At 38.1% G+C, this 18,051-nt stretch overlaps 1 protein-coding gene across 8 annotated transcripts in view; it reads left to right on the plus strand.

The window, feature by feature from the left end:
- Positions 1-18,051, plus strand: part of sugct (succinyl-CoA:glutarate-CoA transferase) — a 116,417-nt gene that overhangs the window by 48,674 nt on the left and 49,692 nt on the right. The window contains exon 14 of one of the 8 annotated variants that reach the window (XM_023800211.2): positions 4,381-4,882. The exons of 6 other annotated variants lie outside the window; for them this stretch is intronic. In XM_023800211.2, the coding sequence (XP_023655979.1) occupies positions 4,381-4,521 (141 nt within the window). In that variant the 3' untranslated portion in view covers positions 4,522-4,882. One more of the 8 variants, XM_023800216.2, reaches the window with a different exon arrangement.

Raw genomic sequence — 18,051 nt, forward strand, 5'->3', positions numbered from 1 at the left:
ATGCAGGATCCATAATCAATGGAAACTTCAGAAGCGAAAACAGAAATTTGAACTCTCTCTCACCTGGGAGGATTTCCGTAAAGACACAGTGTTTTGATTATTACAGATCTCAGTTTTTTCTTCCACTTGCAGCACGGAATTTTCTCCTGTTATTATATTTTTATTTGAATTAAATATGTTTAAATGAAAGTTAAACATCATGATCTGACTCAAACTGCATATCTAACCCTAACCCAGTCCTCAGGGACCCCCAAACAGTCCAAGTTCCGCTCCCTCCCAGCTTCTGACATACCTGAACCAAAAAATAATGTGGGCTGTGTGGGGTTCCCTGTGGACTGGGTTGAGAAACACTAACATAAACTATGCTAATCTGACAGTGGCTTCTTCATCCCAAGTGTATCACATGCACTACAATTATCTGAGATGTTTGCACCTGCTAGAAGCCCTATTTCAGATGAATGGACGATCTGTAAGTGAAAAGACAGATTTTTTTTTTTGCAGTTTTTTAAAAGTGAGTGTGTTTTTCCCCCAAACATTAGAAGGTACTGGATGTGTTAAGGCATTTAGCCGAATGGGAAGTCAAGTAGCAGAAAAAGATGCACTGCATGATAGCGCTAATTAGCCTGTGAAATTCATGCCTCTCCCTGAAGGGTCCGTCTGTGCATTCAGCTGTGTCTTTCACTGGGAGCGCTGTCTGGTCTCTCTTTAGCTTACTCAGGCACAATATATCTTAGTGCATTGTGCAATGTACAGATGGGCTAAATCAATCCTGCCCCAGCAGTATGGCATCACTCAAAGTGCCACAAAAGCCCTTGTGTCATTAGTGGGGTTTTTAGGATGTTGTTCACATTGGTGCTTCATTCACTTTCGAAAGAGTTTAAGGAAGTATTAATTAGGGAAAAGGTAAGATAACGACTGACAAGTTTGTTTCACAGCATAACCGGGAATTTTGGGTAAAATGCATTTCTCGTTACCACTGTACCTTCATAAGCAACTTTGCAAAACACATTTTTCATCTGCATTAATTTAAAAGGTTTTTAATCCATATTCTTTATTCTTTTTCATCCTATGTTCAGAAATGTGGCTGCTGTACTATTAAATTATTGTTTACAAAAACATTGAGTTGTTGCATTCAAAATAGAGGATTATTTTTCATGTTGTGATGTTGTAAATAGTGTAAAAGAAACATTCATCCATCCATTCCTCCCTCATCCATCTTCCTAATGCTTTTACTGGGTAGGGTAGAAACATAATAGAAAAATATGTAAATAGTACTTAATATCATGAGCATTAGACATATATGTTTAACAAATCTGTTGGAGTTTTTTGAGGAAGCTACTCAAGAAGTTGGTGATAAGAAGGCCTATGATGTCATCTACTTAGATTTCCAAAAGGCTTTTGATGTTGTCCCCCACAAGAGGCTCTTACTTAAACTCAAAGAGACAGGTATTTTAGGAACTGTAGCGACTTGGATTGATAACTGGTTAACAGATAGGAAGCAGCGAGTAGTTATAAGAGGCACAATGTCACAGTGGGCCTGCGTTCATAGTGGGGTGCCGCAGGGTTCAATTTTAGGACCACTATTGTTCCTAATTTACATAAATGATATAGACACCAATATATACAGTAAACTGGTGAAATTTGCAGATGACACCAAGGTGGGTGGTGTAGCAGATACTGAACTAGCGGCTCAGCAGCTAAGGCGGGATCTTGATTTAATTAGTGACTGGGCCGATACCTGGCAGATGAAATTTAACATAGACAAATGTAAGGTACTCCATGTAGGGAGTAGAAATATAAAGTACAGGTATTTTATGGGACCTACTGAAATAAAGGTAACTGATTATGAGAAAGACCTTGGTGTGTATGTTGATGCTTCCATGTCTCATTCTCGCCAGTGCGGGGAAGCAATAAAAAAGGCCAATAGGATGTTGGGGTATATCTCCAGGTGTGTGGAGTTTAAGTCAAGGGAGGTAATGCTAAGATCATACAATTCCTTGGTGAGACCTCACCTAGAATATTGTGTGCAGGTTTGGTCACCATATCTTAAAAAGGACATTGCGGCCTTAGAAAAGGTGCAGCGTAGGGCCACAAGAATGATTCCTGGTCTTAGAGGAATGTTATACGAGGAAAGGTTAGTTGAGCTAAATCTGTTCAGCCTCAAGCAAAGGAGACTGAGGGGGGACATGATCCAGGTCTGTAAGATTCTAACAGGTTTGGATGCTGTTCAACCAAATAGTTACTTCAGCATTAGTTCAAATACAAGAACTTGTGGCCATAGGTGGAAATTAGCGGGAGAACATTTCAAACTGGATTTAAGGAAGCACTTCTTTACACAGCGTGTAGTTAGAGTTTAGAATAGTAATTTTTATGTTAACCAATTACTAATAGATTTACTTATATAATTACTGTACAAACTTTAATATCATCATTATTAAATCTGCTCTCTTTCTGTTTTTTTATCCAAGATCTTGTGATGTTTTGTTTTTGTTTTTTTACATGTAAGTGATTGCATACTTAACCCTAAAGTGATCATTTCTTGCTTAATGTAGATCTAATCTTCAAATATCTGGTGCGCCAGACTTCTTCCATGGTCACTATAGCTATAACCAGTATGAGCATAAACTGTCATAATTACTTTAGAGCTCAAATTGTAATATATAACAGTGTTTCTCAAATCAGTCCTTGGGGACCCCCAGACGGTCCACATTTTTGGTCCCTCCAGACTCCCAGGGAACTGGGAGAGAGAAAAACATGGACCATCTAGGGGTCCCTGAGGACAGGTTTGAGAAACACTGATATATAATACTGAGCATAAGCTCTATATAGGTTTCTCTCCTTGGCTCTGTGTGCCTGAAGAGTCTAGATGTTGATCTTGTGTTCATGTGGGTTTCCTTGGGTACTCCAGTTTGATAAGATATAAGATAAGAATCTTTATTGTTATTGTCACTTGACAATGAAATTTAGAAAATGCAGGCAACTCAATGTAAGGCATAAGAGTGATAAAAGAATATAGAACTCGAATTTCTTAAAAGTCGAACCAACCAGTTCGAAAAAAAATTACCTAGAACTCGATCTGAATTTCAGAAGTCGAACCGTGAACGCCGACCTAAGATAACTTGTCATTGTTTTTTTTTTTTTGTTTTTTTTTAACTTTATACATTGTTTTGATACATTTTTTCTTACTGTTTTGATAAATGTGCTTAGATGTGTTTAGTATATGCTCTTCTTGTTTTATCCTGTTCATTTTGTGTTTAAATGCAAAAAAAAAAAAACATATTTAGGTGTAATTTTTTGGGGCCGGGAAGCAATTAATTGGTTTTCTATTATTTCTTATGGGGAAAATTTTATCAGAACTCAAACTTCAAACTTAGGATTCGAATCCGAGTTCTGAACAGATTAAGTTCGAGTTCTGAGGTACCACTGTATTACAAAATATACAAAATTGCACTGACTATACAAATGTCATTGACTGTACAAATTGCACTGGATATACAAATTGCACTTATGAAATATAAAAATTAACAGTTCTGTTTTGAGTTTAAGGCCATGATTGCTTTTGGATAAAAACTAAAAAAAAGTGTATTATCTCTGCCAACATTTCTACCCAGATAATTTCATACTTATAGGACAGCTAGAATGCAAACCTATTCTTCCTGTTGCAGTTGTACCCAATGCATTATTTTTGTGTTGATAGTTGCTTTTTCCTGTAATCCATCCATCCATCCACTTTCCAACTGGATTATCCCTATAATGTCAAAAGAACTCTTTTTGGAGTTTATGGAATAATTTTGAGTTCAATGTAAATTAATTTGTTGTTCGCAGGAATCGCGTAACCTCTAAAAATATGTTGCCTGATTGGTGTTGTTAAATTGTCCATGATGTGCACTTGTGCTGGCATCCAGGGTGTTCCCTGCCGTGTGAAATTCCTATCCCTTCTGGGACAGGCTCCAGCCTCGCAGCTACCTCATATTTTGCTAATTTGCCTTCAGCAAGAACATTTTTATTGGCCATCCACCTTTCAGAACTAATTAACAATACTTTGCATTTATTAAAAATGCCACTGCTGGGGAAATGGTTCTCTGTATTTGTAAACTAGAACCATATGGCCTAAACTTGAAGAGCAGCTGACACACTTGTGGTGCGATTCAAATTCTCTTCCTTCTGATCACTGATCAGTTAGTGCTGAATTGTTTGTAGAGTGATGTTTCGATAACTGACATTCATAATATTAAAGGTATAAAGGCTTTGTACATGTTAGACAAATATATAAAGATGTGTTCCTACCTTTGTAAAGATAATATGATAGTAGACTTCAGTCCCTTATGTCATCTTATGCCTGCTGAGGCCAGGCTTGAACTGGTGACCTTCCATTTGCAGGAACAGGGGCTTAGCCAGCTATCAAAGGAAAGACCCCAGCACTTACCGGTGAACAAAAGTAACAAATATACCACAAGCCTGATGGAAATGTGTAGAAATATGATAACATTCTGCCCTCCGAATGTTCAGTTACCACAGTAGGATGGCACAAATTTAGTAATAGATTTGAGTAATACTAATGAAAAAGTAAAAAATAGTCTCTGGTTAGAATAAATGCTTTGTTTGGATGAATATTTTATAAAACTTCAATGGAAATTTTCATGGTAAATGTCATGAAATGTGTGTGCTTCAATGGCATGGGAGACTGTGCCTGTGCTTAGATGGTTGCTGGTTTGAATCCTTTTGGCTGGCCGTGTGATGTCACTGTTGGGCCTGACTCTGAGCATGACTCTTAAGCCCAATTGTTGCAGGGACTGTCTGACCCTGCTTTCTCAATTATACGTTGCTTTGGATAAAAGTGTCTGCAAAATAAATAAAATTTAAAATTATACGTGTTTCATAATTATGGATTTATGTTTTTATTTTTTTGGAGAATGAATTTCAGCTGACCTGCTTTAATGTGACAGTGAAGTTTTTACATTGTATATATGTATACATGTATATGTATGTGAGAGATAACAGTGAGGTTAGGTCATATGAATGAGATTACTGAAGAAAAAAAACAGAATGACAATCTTGCATGGAAAACAGGAAGGGATGAGAGGAGTGGCGGAGGGAGAGAGGAAGCCGATGAGGAAAAGAGGGAAGAATGAATTGGTAGGAGATGAGAGAAGCAGATGCTTTGGGGTGGGGAGATTCACTCATAACGGATACCACAAGTCCGCCTGTCCTACCACGGCTAGGAGGTTAGCGGCAGAGTCTAATTAGAAATAAAGCCTTTCCTTAGTGCCTTTGTTACCCATCTGACTTCCTCAAATATACCACTATGTCATACTGGATTCCCATGTTAAAGATACATGAGAATATGTCTCTGTCACAGTAGCAGAGGATGTCCTCTCTTGTTTCCTGTAGGGCTTTAGATAATGCTAGGAAACTTGCATCAGATGGGTTTCTTGTTACTGTCAACAAATCACTGCCTCTTGATAATCTATTAAGCTTGTGCAGGGAGGCATACTTACTTATTTTTTCCCCCAGTTTGTCAGTAACATTTAATCTTATTAAATTTTATCTGTATGAGGCGGAAGCTTATGGAAAACACTAGAAAGTACAATGTTATGGCGCATGATATGTAATAACATTTGTTTCTTTGAGTTGTTGAGACATAATTCCAGACACATATATCAGTTATGAGCTGTAAATACTAATATAATTGCTAAATATTACAAAATGACTGTGCTTGAGTTTATTTCCTGATCCTTATTATCTCTGCCAACATTTTTACCCTGAGAATTTCAGATTTAGAGCACAGCCAGAATGTAAACGTATCCTTCCTAGTGCAGTTATGTATGGTGCAGTAGTTTTGTTTCGGTTCTTGTTTCTGCCTACGATCCATCCATCCATCTTCCAACCACTTATCCAGTACAGCATCCTGGATCTTTCCTAAAATGCAAGAAAAAAATCTTTTGGGGATTTATGGAATAATTTTTATTCAGTGCATACAGTTTGCAGAAACTGTATTACCTCTAGAGCTGATGTGTGAAAGTGTAGTTTGCACTGAAGTTTGGGAGTTCTGAATGACTGTATGTAAATGGTGGATGTATGCTATTGGATTGTATATATGATAATGCTTTTATAATGATCTGTCTCAATTTGCATTTTTGACAGTTTTATACACATTTTGCACCAGCCGGTCCAGGGACTACAGGTGTGAATTACAAAATAATGCTATAACCTGGTACAAAGCATCTCTCCTTTTTTTGTGGTTAATGTATTTTGTACATTGTCCCTGTTCAAATAAATAAATAAACTAAAAATAAACAGTTACTTTATCATTTTTATATTTTTTATTAGATGCTCTTTACAGACTGTTGGCCTTTTTGTTCATTAGCGTGAAATGCCATGCTTACAAGCAGCTGTGTTCCAAAAGGCCACTTGTGGCATAATGTACAGTAGGCCAGTGATAAATTTGCTGCCAGTGTCAGTGTTTGTTTTTTAAGTGTTGTTGGTATACTGTCACACATATGCATCGATGAGAACATGCTAGAATATACTCCAAAAACCTTATTTTTTCCCAAATTACTCATATTTGAAGCCAGTTGAGAATCAGTGAAGTCTCAGATGTTGCTTCTTTAACATGTGTTTGGTATGTTACAGTCCAGAGACAGAAAACAATATTCAAAACAACATGTACTTAAAATATCATCTGTTATTATACTCACCCAGGTCAAAAAAATAAATAAATAACTCATGTCATTTGGAATCTCTACCAATGGTTTGTGTGAGAACTTTTTTCCCCTTTGGATTACTACAGCTGCACGCTCTAGCAGATAATTACTGACCATGATGCAGTCTCACTACATAACCATTTACAAGTGAGATGTTTCGTGAGTTAGTGAATGGCAGTCCTTCAAATAAGTGCAGGAAAACAGCGGCGTTAGAGCAGATGTTTGGAGCAGTAGTGGCTTCTGCTGCTTGGGATCCTCCCATTTGCTTTATCTCCAGTTTGGCCCATGTGCAGTTCTCATAGGAGCCTGAAGAGCCTTTCTGTGAGATCCAGTGTGCCTAGGCTGGACCAGAGAGGACAGTTCTTTGCTATATATGGGGTAGATGCTCCCTAGTTATCCAGAGTCATGTAATACGATCATTTACCACTGAATTATGTGGAGGATTGTTTTTTATTATTCTTATCATCAAAATTACATTTATTAGTTTAAATATGATGTGCCAGGGTGTCGCTTGCCTTGATTCCTCAGCTACCTGGGATAGACTTCTGGCTCACCATGACTCTGTACTTTATAAGTGGTTTGGAAGATAGATAGATAACTTGTTAAACGGTGATCAGATTTGCTGTATTCTGATGTAATTGTCAATCTTATTTATTATCCCTCAAGATCTTATATTCAAATGGGGTCTCATGATTATTTTGGAAGAAATTATATAAAATTCAGAAACCAAAAAATAATGACACGACTGAACTATTGAGTGTGTTTCAGCCTATTCATTTGGCATAAAAGGCTGTAGACTATCACAGTATATTCTCTAGCAGTGATATTGTCTTTGGAGATGGATTTTAAGGTGGGTAAGGGGAGTCCAGGCTGTCAGCACAGTGAGAGGGTCAGGGAACAGTCTGTTGTGCATTAGGGAGAAATATCCTACCCACAATCCCCTGATACCATTACAGTAATATAGTGTTACTTCCCCACAGGCCAATATAAGCATGGTGATGAGCCAGTCTGAGGTCATTCCAGTATGCGACTCTGAAAAGATGTGTGAAACCACTGAGTCACCTTGGGTGATATCCATAACAGAAGTGGAAATGTTGATCTTTCACGTGTGAATTTGGCTCCATCCAAAATCATCACCATATGTACCACGTTACTCAGAAATTTCTCTTTCCCTTTTCTGCTGTATTTGTTTTTATACTTTATATAGATATTTTAGTTTGTCTTGGACTAATGTAAATGAAGATGTTATTAAATTCCTATGTTTTATAAATGAGTTTATGTTATTTTAGATTAGAAGTCTTTTTTTTAGTATTTTGGGGGGTTTGATTTCTCAGGAGCCTCTGAAGGGCTCTCATGCATTTATGCTTCATCTTGGTTGTTCCTCAGAAGCAAGATGTTAACTAGTATTACTGCTAAGTACCATTTTAAATGTAAAAGCATTTTGTCATTTGACATCAATAACAATCGCTTTCAGGTCTTCCAGCAGAAGATTTCTAATTCACAGGTAGCTATATATGTGGACTTATAAGGAAATGCAAGGATTATGTTAAGAAACACACTGTGTGATTTTCTTGTATTACTGTAACTTTACTCAGTATAGGTCAAGTCAAGTGGGCTTTATTGTCATACCATCCATATACAGGTGTACAGTGGCATATAATGAAGTTAAAATGTTACGGGGAGGAAACTTTTGTGAAAAATGTTGTGTGTTGTGCATCTCCCAGAATATAGGCAATGATATAAGAAAACAAGGAATATTGTGGATTATCCTATTCAGTGTTGGAATGGTTACACTGGCATATGACATTTTGGAGTGAGCCACTATTCTGATGTTCATTTTATCACTGTACTGATACCTTTGGCTGGGACACAGGTGCTGTCATGGGCTAGGAGAGCTGTTTGAGAAAATTACTTGGTTAAATCTAAATATATGGGAGTAAGGTGTGGTCATGAGCCTGTAGCGATGGTTTGCCTTTGAGAAAAGAGATATCGTGGAGAGATATTGCTACATAAAGATATATGTTCAGCGCCATATAAAAAGCTTAACTGCATTTTCCCAACAGACATTTTACCTGTTCTTACTATTACAATACTATTTAATCTAATAACCGTGTAATAGTAAATGCTGGTTGATGAATTTTTTTAATTAAGTCTATAATTCTTTGTTATATGGTATTTCACTTCAAGGCAAAATTACATAATCTGATCCAGGGTGTACCACTGCCCTGTGCTGCCTGGGATAGGCTCCAGACTCCCTCAAGACCAAAACCAGTATAATGAGTTGGATGGATGGCAAATTATATACAACCACTGCTCGTTTAGTGATGAAGTTCCATTCCAAGTGAAAATCATGTTAGCCTCGGTGTGACAGCAACTGTGCATATGACTATACTTTGGTCTTCCACGCTCAATTTCTTTCATCCTTCATGAAGTGGACATATTTAACTAGGAATGGCCGATCCACATTTTTTCAGTTCCAATATGATTCCGATACACATCTGCCGATACCGATACAGATTCTGATACAAGTTACTTTAATATTTTGATAAAATAATTAGGGATGTAACGATACCAAAAACTCATGGTACGATAACATCACAATAAAAAATAAGCTGTAAAATCAAGTTTAGCAAGTTTTCTTTTTATCGTATTCTAAATCCTATGGCAGCATTCGCTGCAACCAGCCTCAACCACTTCTGCAAAAAAAAAACCCACGCTCTCCACATTATGTCATGACATCACATCACAATCTGCATACAATCATCTTTTTTCTTAAAGAGATAAGTTATCATTTTGTTAATATACTGTAAATGTGTTTTTGTTTCTATTTGACCAATTTATAAATTATTGTTGTAATACTTGTTTTGTAATGGATTTAATGACCTATTGTCATGTGGGTTACACACGGGCAATAGAGCACAAAGCATTCGTTAATGTAGTATGTTTTTTTTGAGACGGAGCTTATACGAGCGAAATAACCACATGATATCGTGGTTGATATCATGACAGTCCGACAATGGTTTCGAGGTATCTTTTTATCGTGATATCGCGATATTACATTTTTTGTTACATCCCTAATAATAATGCATATAATATATAAATATTTATACTTTATATATTCTTTTTTTTTTTTAACTAAAATAATTTTTTAATCCAAATAAAAAAAATGTATGCCAAATAATCTTTAATTAAACTACTAGAAACATGCATAACATACTATTCCACCTCGTTTGTACATCTTGTTTTAAGCATTTATGAGGCACTTGCAGTTCAACGTGAATATCTTCCTACCGAAAATACGCAAGTGCCGAATGCTTAAAATGCTCCACAATATTTCTCCCACTGGCAACAGCAGCACTTACACTTCATCACGATAGCAGCCCCTTCTGTATCACAAGATGTAGTGAGTACACAAAACAGCCCAAGCTAGCGACTTCCAAATCATCCATCATATTACTCACATTGTCTCATACAATTGCATGTGCTTTGTTTAGTGGGGGTTTCCACTAAAGGCTAAGTGTAAAATACTTCCAGATCGTCACCCTCTTATATGATGCTCCTACGCTCCTCCTACTGCAAAGGGTATGCACATGATGTCACAGTAGACGGAAGTCACTGCGCTCACACCCACTGAGTGTAGTGTTTGTGTTCAGCTTGAATGCTGCAAAAAGACATCAAAAATTGGAAAGAGCTGTTATGCGACTGTGCAAATCGATTTAACAAGTATTAGGGGCTATCTTTTTACAGACTGCTGAAAACTAAGTAAGTATCAGACTTGGATCGGTTACATAAAGCCAATGCCCGATCCATCTAATAGGTTTGGATCGGTGCCGATACCGATCGGTGCATCCCTATTTTTAACAAGATTTTGTACATTTTACTTCAAAGATCTCATGCACTCCAGCATGTTATTGTCAGATGTATGAAGCAAACTTGTAATTGCTGGTTCGAATCCCTGACCAACAAGGTACCACTGAGGTACCCTGAGCAAGGTTCAGCCCCCATGCACTGCTCCCCAATCGCTGAATTAGCTGCCCCCTGTTACGTCACGATGTCACATATGGGTTAAGTGCAGAGGACACATTTCGTTGTTGTGCACTGTGTGCTGTGATGTGTCAACAGTGATCACTGATAGGGAAAAGTGATCATTGGTGGGGAATTTTTTTAATTACCATTAAACACACAATTTGTTTTTTATTGTTAAATTTATATTTGTGAGTGGTCACTAAACGAGGAGCAGTTGCACTTCTTTTGTGCCCACATGATTGTGATATTTTTGCAGTTCAATTCAACTGGTAACTAATTTGAAAGACGTATTAACTGAATGTACATATATGAAGAGGGCGATCCCTTTGGGGAGGTGGGGGTAGATGTGCAGCAATTCAGAATAGCAGATTAATGTTAATTGACTTATGAGGACTTCAGCAATGCAGTAGTAAAGTTTTGGCTGTGTCGGGGCTCATTGGGTAACAGTCGGGCTTATGGGATTTGAACCTACAACATCTGGGGACCACGGGATTCAAGCAAGTATAGAATCCTAACCCGCAGAGTCACACACCACCCCTGTATCTTGGGTTTTGGGTTTAGTTCTGTCCCTTGCTGCATACATGTGTGCACGTGGGTGTGTACGTGCCCAGCATTTAAGGAAAATGGATTGATGTTAAATGATTAGCATCGTTGTACCAAAAGTTCTTAAAACAAGGTTTGGGTCAGTTTAAATGCGCACTGAGTAACTGTCCAATTTTTGTGCATTTAGTACAATTTAACTGTGGCTATATTTTCCTTTAGCAGTAAGCCCCATAAAATAATAATGATGCTGTCACTTTAACCATAAATTTATAATCTTAGTTAATAATTAATACTTCAAATATTAGCACCATCATTTTTTAAACCAAAACATAGATCCACTTATCACATGACGCCATCAATGCAGTTTTTGGTCCAGGCCCAGATTGGATTAATCCGTGTTCCTTGCCGTTTGTTGAATTCCAACTGGACCTGGACCAAGAACTCATCAGACCCTATACTTCAACAATACTACAGAATACTGCAGCCTGTACCCTTTTTGTACAGCACTTCAAATAGCAGACCAGGCAAGCATTACTGGTTCTTCATCAGGAAACCTGTTTAACTCATGAGGTAAGACCAAACTGAAAGATAAAGTCCAGAATAGTCAAGGAAATGGGTCGCACATGAATTCTAAGGAAGTAAGATATTTTCTCTAGCATGGCTGCACACGTTCTCCATGTGGTCAAGGGCAAACAACTGCCAAACAATACATAAAAACATTTATATCTGAAAATAAATATACACTCTCCTGAGACCGATCTCAGATGTAACAGCTTTGGATTGACATCTGAGGAAAATGATTTCTGCAACAGGACAAATGCATTGGTGAAGTCCTTGACTGGTATGTCTGTGCCTCTGGTTTTTATTTCAAGGGCGATGGGTTATTGAGTTGGTGAAGCAGTACAGTGGCTCCACTGTCACCTCATGCGCATAGGATCTAGTTATGCCTCTGGCCTTGTGTGCGTGTGCAGTTTTTTTCCTGTTTGTATGAGGTTCCTCTCACGGTCCTAAACATATGGTTGGGCTATGCAACACCTCAGAGCTGCCTATAGTGTGTGCTCTGTGGTTGACTGCCACCCCATCGGGGATGTTGTGCAGCCTTCAAGAGTTTCAAGAAAGATAAAAAAAGAGTTTGTCATATGCACAGTAAACAGTCAATTAAACTATGCAATGGAAAATTCAACCTGCATGTCATTCTGGCCCCTGGTAAACACAAATTAAACACAAAGCCCAAATGAAGAGCAGAATTCTCGAACTCATCCAGTCCATCTTTATGTAGTTTTTGAGGTAGGATTGCCAATGACCAAAAATCAGGCTTCCTCGTCATAAGTTACCGTTTTGGGAACCAGAACTCACTCAATTCTCATGTAATCCAACACTATTGTAAACCAACTTTCACTAAATTTCCAAGACTCACTATATCCACAGAAATTTTCTCAAACATCTTTGGGGAGCAGCACAGTGGTTAGCACTGTTACCTAAACCCTCTGGGACTAGAGCTTGAGTCTTCGCCATGGCTCCATGTGTGTGAAGTTTGCATGTTCTCCCCGAGTCGTCGTGGGGATTCCTCCAGGTGCTCTCCCCCCCCAGTCCAAAGGCATGCTAAGGTGAATTAGAGTTACCAAATAACCCATAAGTGTGAACGATGTGTGAGTGTGCCTTGTGATGCGTTGGTGCCCCATCTCACCACATCCCCACCAGGACCCCTGTGACCCTCCCATACAGGACAAGTAGATACAGAAAATGGATGGACATATTCCACAGGCTGAGTGAGTTTTGGTGCTTGTGCCCTTTGTTTCCTGAGATGGATGGAGCATAGATTGGAGTATTAAAGCAATTCAGTATCTTTTTCAAAAGAAGAGAACAAAAATTGATAATTCCTTTTTTGTGGAACACTGTCAGACCTTAACTTTGATGAATGAATTTTAGGATGGGAATGCCAGGGTACCCATGACGGTGGGATCCTACTACCACATTCCATTGGATAGATATAGCCATTAGTGTTTAAAACTCATTGTGTCTGTCTGTCAGAGATTGCATAAGCTGCAGTACTGTAAAGATTGCACATAGCTTTAGCACTGGCAATTGTAATATACTCAAGAATAAAAACTTGGGGCTGTTTCATTGGCTCAGTGCCTGCTATCTGTACCAGGATGTTTATCTAGCATAGGGTTGCTGGGAAATAAATATGTTGCAGAAAGAAAGATAATATTGCTCAGTTTTAAAGGCTTCGAACATTCTGCTGCAGTGATAGGAGAGTTGGATCCAATGAGTACTGTTATTACTCTGAGACTTTTAATGGTGCAAAAGAAAAAATATTTGCACTGGATATTATTGGATATTCAAAAACGTCATTTAGTCAACCTACTAGATAGAATCTTATGTAGATGCTGTAATATATGATGGTAACTCTTTAATGTGTGTTTGTTTTTCCTTGATCAATTAAATCTCAGATATTTCTCTGAGGGCAAATAATTAACTAGTGTACGTTTATTTACTTATTAATGATCAGGAAGTTCAGTTACTACAGTCTTGCTTGTTCAAATGAAGCCATTTTTAGTTGAAAATGATAATGATAGTAAAAAGTGACAGTTACGATGGTTGAATTCACAATAATACAGTAACACTATTCGCATGGCTTCTAAAATTGTGTGTGTGTGTGTGTGTTTGTCTTTCCACAGCTAAAAAAACGATTGAAGAAATAACTGACACACTGTAAAAATAACATCCATAATGTGAGCTTGATGACAGAAAAACAGAATTTCTCTAGGTGAATAACAATAGTTTCAGTAAGTTGTATAACGTGATTTCTTTTTTTTATCCAAAAGAACTTATGGTTTTTATACATTTATACAGCTGGACATTTTACAGTCCCAGAACTGACTTTCTCACGGTTATTACAGCCAATATTTTCACTCGTTATAATATCTGCATCCGGAAAAGTAAACTTTATGTTTGCTTATAAGAGAATAAAGTTAAAGACTAATATGTTTCGAAATGTGATCTCAACCCATATATTCTATGGTTTGGATAAACCTCTCAAGATATAGTTGTTGCAGCTACAATAAAGTTCAAAATTATGTAAAATAATGTGAGAACCCCAATTGTAAAGAAAGCACTTTTCTCTCCCAAATGTCTCATCCAGAACTTTTCAAACAGTTACATATTATCAATATAAGCATGTGCAGTTTGTGCAACAGGGGCCTTTCTGTTGGTTTGTACCACATGGGATAGCTGTCATTGACGTCTTGCATTGATGAGTTTTGACCGCCCAATACCCTCTCGACAGATTATGGTTTTTTTCCTCATCAGACACTCACCACAGCTGACCGTGTGCACCCCACAAGCCTTACTGTTTAGGAGATTCTCTCACCCAGTTGTCTGGCCATTATGGTTTGGCCCTTGTCAAAGTCACCAGGGTCTTTACCTCTGCCCATTTCTTCAAGTACTGAATGTTAGCGTACCATCTAATATATCTCACACCTTGATGTTCACTGTTTTTACAAGATAGTTGACAGTATTTTCTTCACTTGGGAGTGGTCATAATGTTCTGGTTCATTAGTGTAAATAAATATATCAAATAAATCCTCATGATGCAGTGTGAAAGGTGGGGGGGGGGGGGGGGGGGGGCGGCTGGACAGGCCCCCACCTCATTAAGGGGATGTGAACACCCAGATGGGTAGAAACTAGGGGTGCACCGATCGATCGGCGCACCGATCGATCGGCCTCGATCACGTTAATTTGAGGGGATCAGAAATCGACCATATTCCCATGAGATCCACCGATCTTAGTTATATGCTTTTAACTCTTTGGGGTCGAGTATGTCGTCGACGACATCGCGTACTTTTCGCGTACTTTTCGCGTCTATTTCAGTTTATAAATATCTCGCTGAAATTTTAATGTATAATCATGAAAAAAACGCTGGCTAAATCCGTAATCTGTCTTCTTTTCAAAACGTCCATTGTCGGAAGTATTAAAGTTTTTTTAATTAGGTTAAATCGGCAAAAAAAAAGTAAACCATGTCATCTTACTTTGTTTTACCTGCATCGGGGGCGTGTAGTACCGCTCTCACCCGAAGATCGCTATTCACATTCTAAATAGCCGCATTAGCGCGTATTCAAATCGCATTCGCATGGTAATTTGATTAACAGCGCAACGGTGAAACGCGATCCAGATACATCCCCTTCAGCGCCATAAAAGGGGGTTGGGGACGTGGGCAGGTGACAATGGCTCATTCATACACATGAAAGTTGCTACATATTCAATGAAAGGAGCCAGAAATAGTTACATGAGTTAGGTTTTTCTTATTTATTTATCCAAATTAATGTTGCATCTACACCATTTAGTCATCTTCATGTAGCCAAGACTTTGGTGATCAGATATCTGGGATCAAAACAAACTGCCAGCATTGCTTACTATGTACTTTTATAATGTTTCTGCAAGTGTTCCAAACTGCATTTTGCAATGTCTATACTTTGATGTCAAATTTCAAACTTAACAAAAATCTGACATATTTACAATATATATTAAAATAAAGATGAGTGTAATGGCAAAACAAATATATAAGAAATAATTTATTTGCCATGAATTAAGTGTGATGAAATGTGTGATCATGCCCCAGTCAGTGAAAGTGTGTTTCCTACCCCTAGGCCCCAGAGGGTTAAATCAGCCTTTTCTCCCATTCCCGAGAGAGGTGCAGTGCAGGCTGCCTCCCTCCCTATTTTTTGGACAAGTGTGTCATAACAGCTATATATATATTTTTTTTTTTACAAAATTAGAGAAATTAAAGTCTGGAAGAAAAAATATGATTTTGTACTTCAAACAGCAATGCTCATTTATATGTTCGTTTATATTTGAGGACACTACCTCATGTTTTGTGAGTATTCATATCAATTTACTCAATAAAAATGGAAACATTGAAGTAACTGTCTTTTAGTTATGAAAGAAACAAGATCGGCAAAAAAAAATCGAGATCGGCAGGTAAGGTTGCCTAAGGATCGGTGATCGTTGATCGGCCAGAAAACTGCAATCGGTGCACCCTTAGTAGAAACAATGCGCAGCTCCAGTAGTTGGTGCCAAAAAGGTGTAACTTAATTTGCTTTGCACAGTTAGGGCAAATAAGACAAACAAACAAAAATAATAATAGTAATAATAAAAATCATACTACAACTTTGAATTAACAAACTACAGTTTCCTTTGGGCTACAGGCCAAACCACTTAAAGATACAAAAAAAAAAAAAAATCTCTACAGCTTCACTTCAAGCCATCACCACCAATACTGGCATTCAATGAGTCCAGAATGCAAAGGAAAAAGACTCCCTTAATCTAGCCCCCTCCCCTTATATACCAGTTCCCAATAGGTTAATTGGAACAAGCCAAAAATACTGGGGGAAAATGATTTGAGTACCATATGACTACAACTTACAATACCTACTTTCACTAACAAACAAAACAGAATAGCTGGACATTAGCCACATACATTCCCTGACATTTCAAACAACACACCAAACATTGCATAACAAAAAAATAATACACATGATCTCAATCACCCCTCTGTGCCAAACCATCCCCTTCCCTTGTTCCACAATTGGCAATAAGGGAACCTTCCCACTGCGGCGCGCGCTTCTGCAGGGAACCATTATGCCGAGGGACCAGAGAAAGCAGCAAACGGTTTGTGAGAGTTGTGTACATGTTTGCGTATAGTTCTAAGCTTGCTATGGAAGGTGGATGAAGCTGAAGCAGTGGGTACCTCACTGTTCGTGAAGATGCTGGTGTAAATAAATCAGCTTAGTGGTAAACTACTGTGTGGAAATTTGCTGTTTTATGAGTGCGTGTTGGCAGGGGGTGATGGGAAATGTAGTCCATACAAATGTAATTCGCTGCCATTCATATGCCACCATTACCACCAGACAGAGTACAAAAAATTTACATTAAGACACCACAGGTAACCCAAATTCAAAAGTAACCCTTTCTTGTCTGGTACAGGCAGCCTTCACACAGCCATTTATATTTTCTGAGTGACGTTTCCCTGCCCTTAGCTGGGTATCTGTTTCCCTTGTAGGGAAAGCCTGTGCTGCTTGCTTGACCCCTGAGTAACCTGGAAACTGTCCTACGGTGTGTCTGGTTCATGACAGCATGAGCCATGTGACCACAAAGTGTTTGAAATTGAACTTTGAATTCAATGTGGCTATTGGACCATCTCCTCAATCTTGCTAAAACTCTTGGTGTAGATAATAAGCTAATAAATATAATAAATAATCAAAATTAGGTAAATATTATTTAAGTATTATTCAACAAAAGTGTTTCATATGTTGAGTTAAACTATGCAATATGTTGAATCAATCGACAGCCAATTTGAAATGAAAATATTCTGTTTACATAAATTTTGAATAGATAAAGTTGCAGCAAAAAATCACCCCCTCCCAAAAAACTGGGCTGTTCCACCTTTGTGTATTCCCTTTCTGAAAGTACACAGAAATGGGAAATGTCTTGCTTCCTTCAACTAAAGCCAGAAGACAGGTTCAAGAATTTATTTGTCCAGTGTTTCGCAAACATAGGATTGAGGAAAATAGAAAGGATTTGGGTGGACATGGAATCTTTTAATGCTTGCACTGGGTTTCGTAATCTGTTACTGTGTTGTCTTGTTTTCAATCCCACATAAGACAGATGACCGCGGTGACTAATTCTCGATACACCCAGTTAACCCCTCTCTCTATTCAGTCCTTGTGCAGGGGAGGTTTGTGTTGATTGGGGTTTCCCTTTAATGGTGTGTCAGCTT

This window comes from Paramormyrops kingsleyae, chromosome 1, assembly GCF_048594095.1.
Source record: "Paramormyrops kingsleyae isolate MSU_618 chromosome 1, PKINGS_0.4, whole genome shotgun sequence".
NCBI lineage: Eukaryota > Metazoa > Chordata > Actinopteri > Osteoglossiformes > Mormyridae > Paramormyrops > Paramormyrops kingsleyae.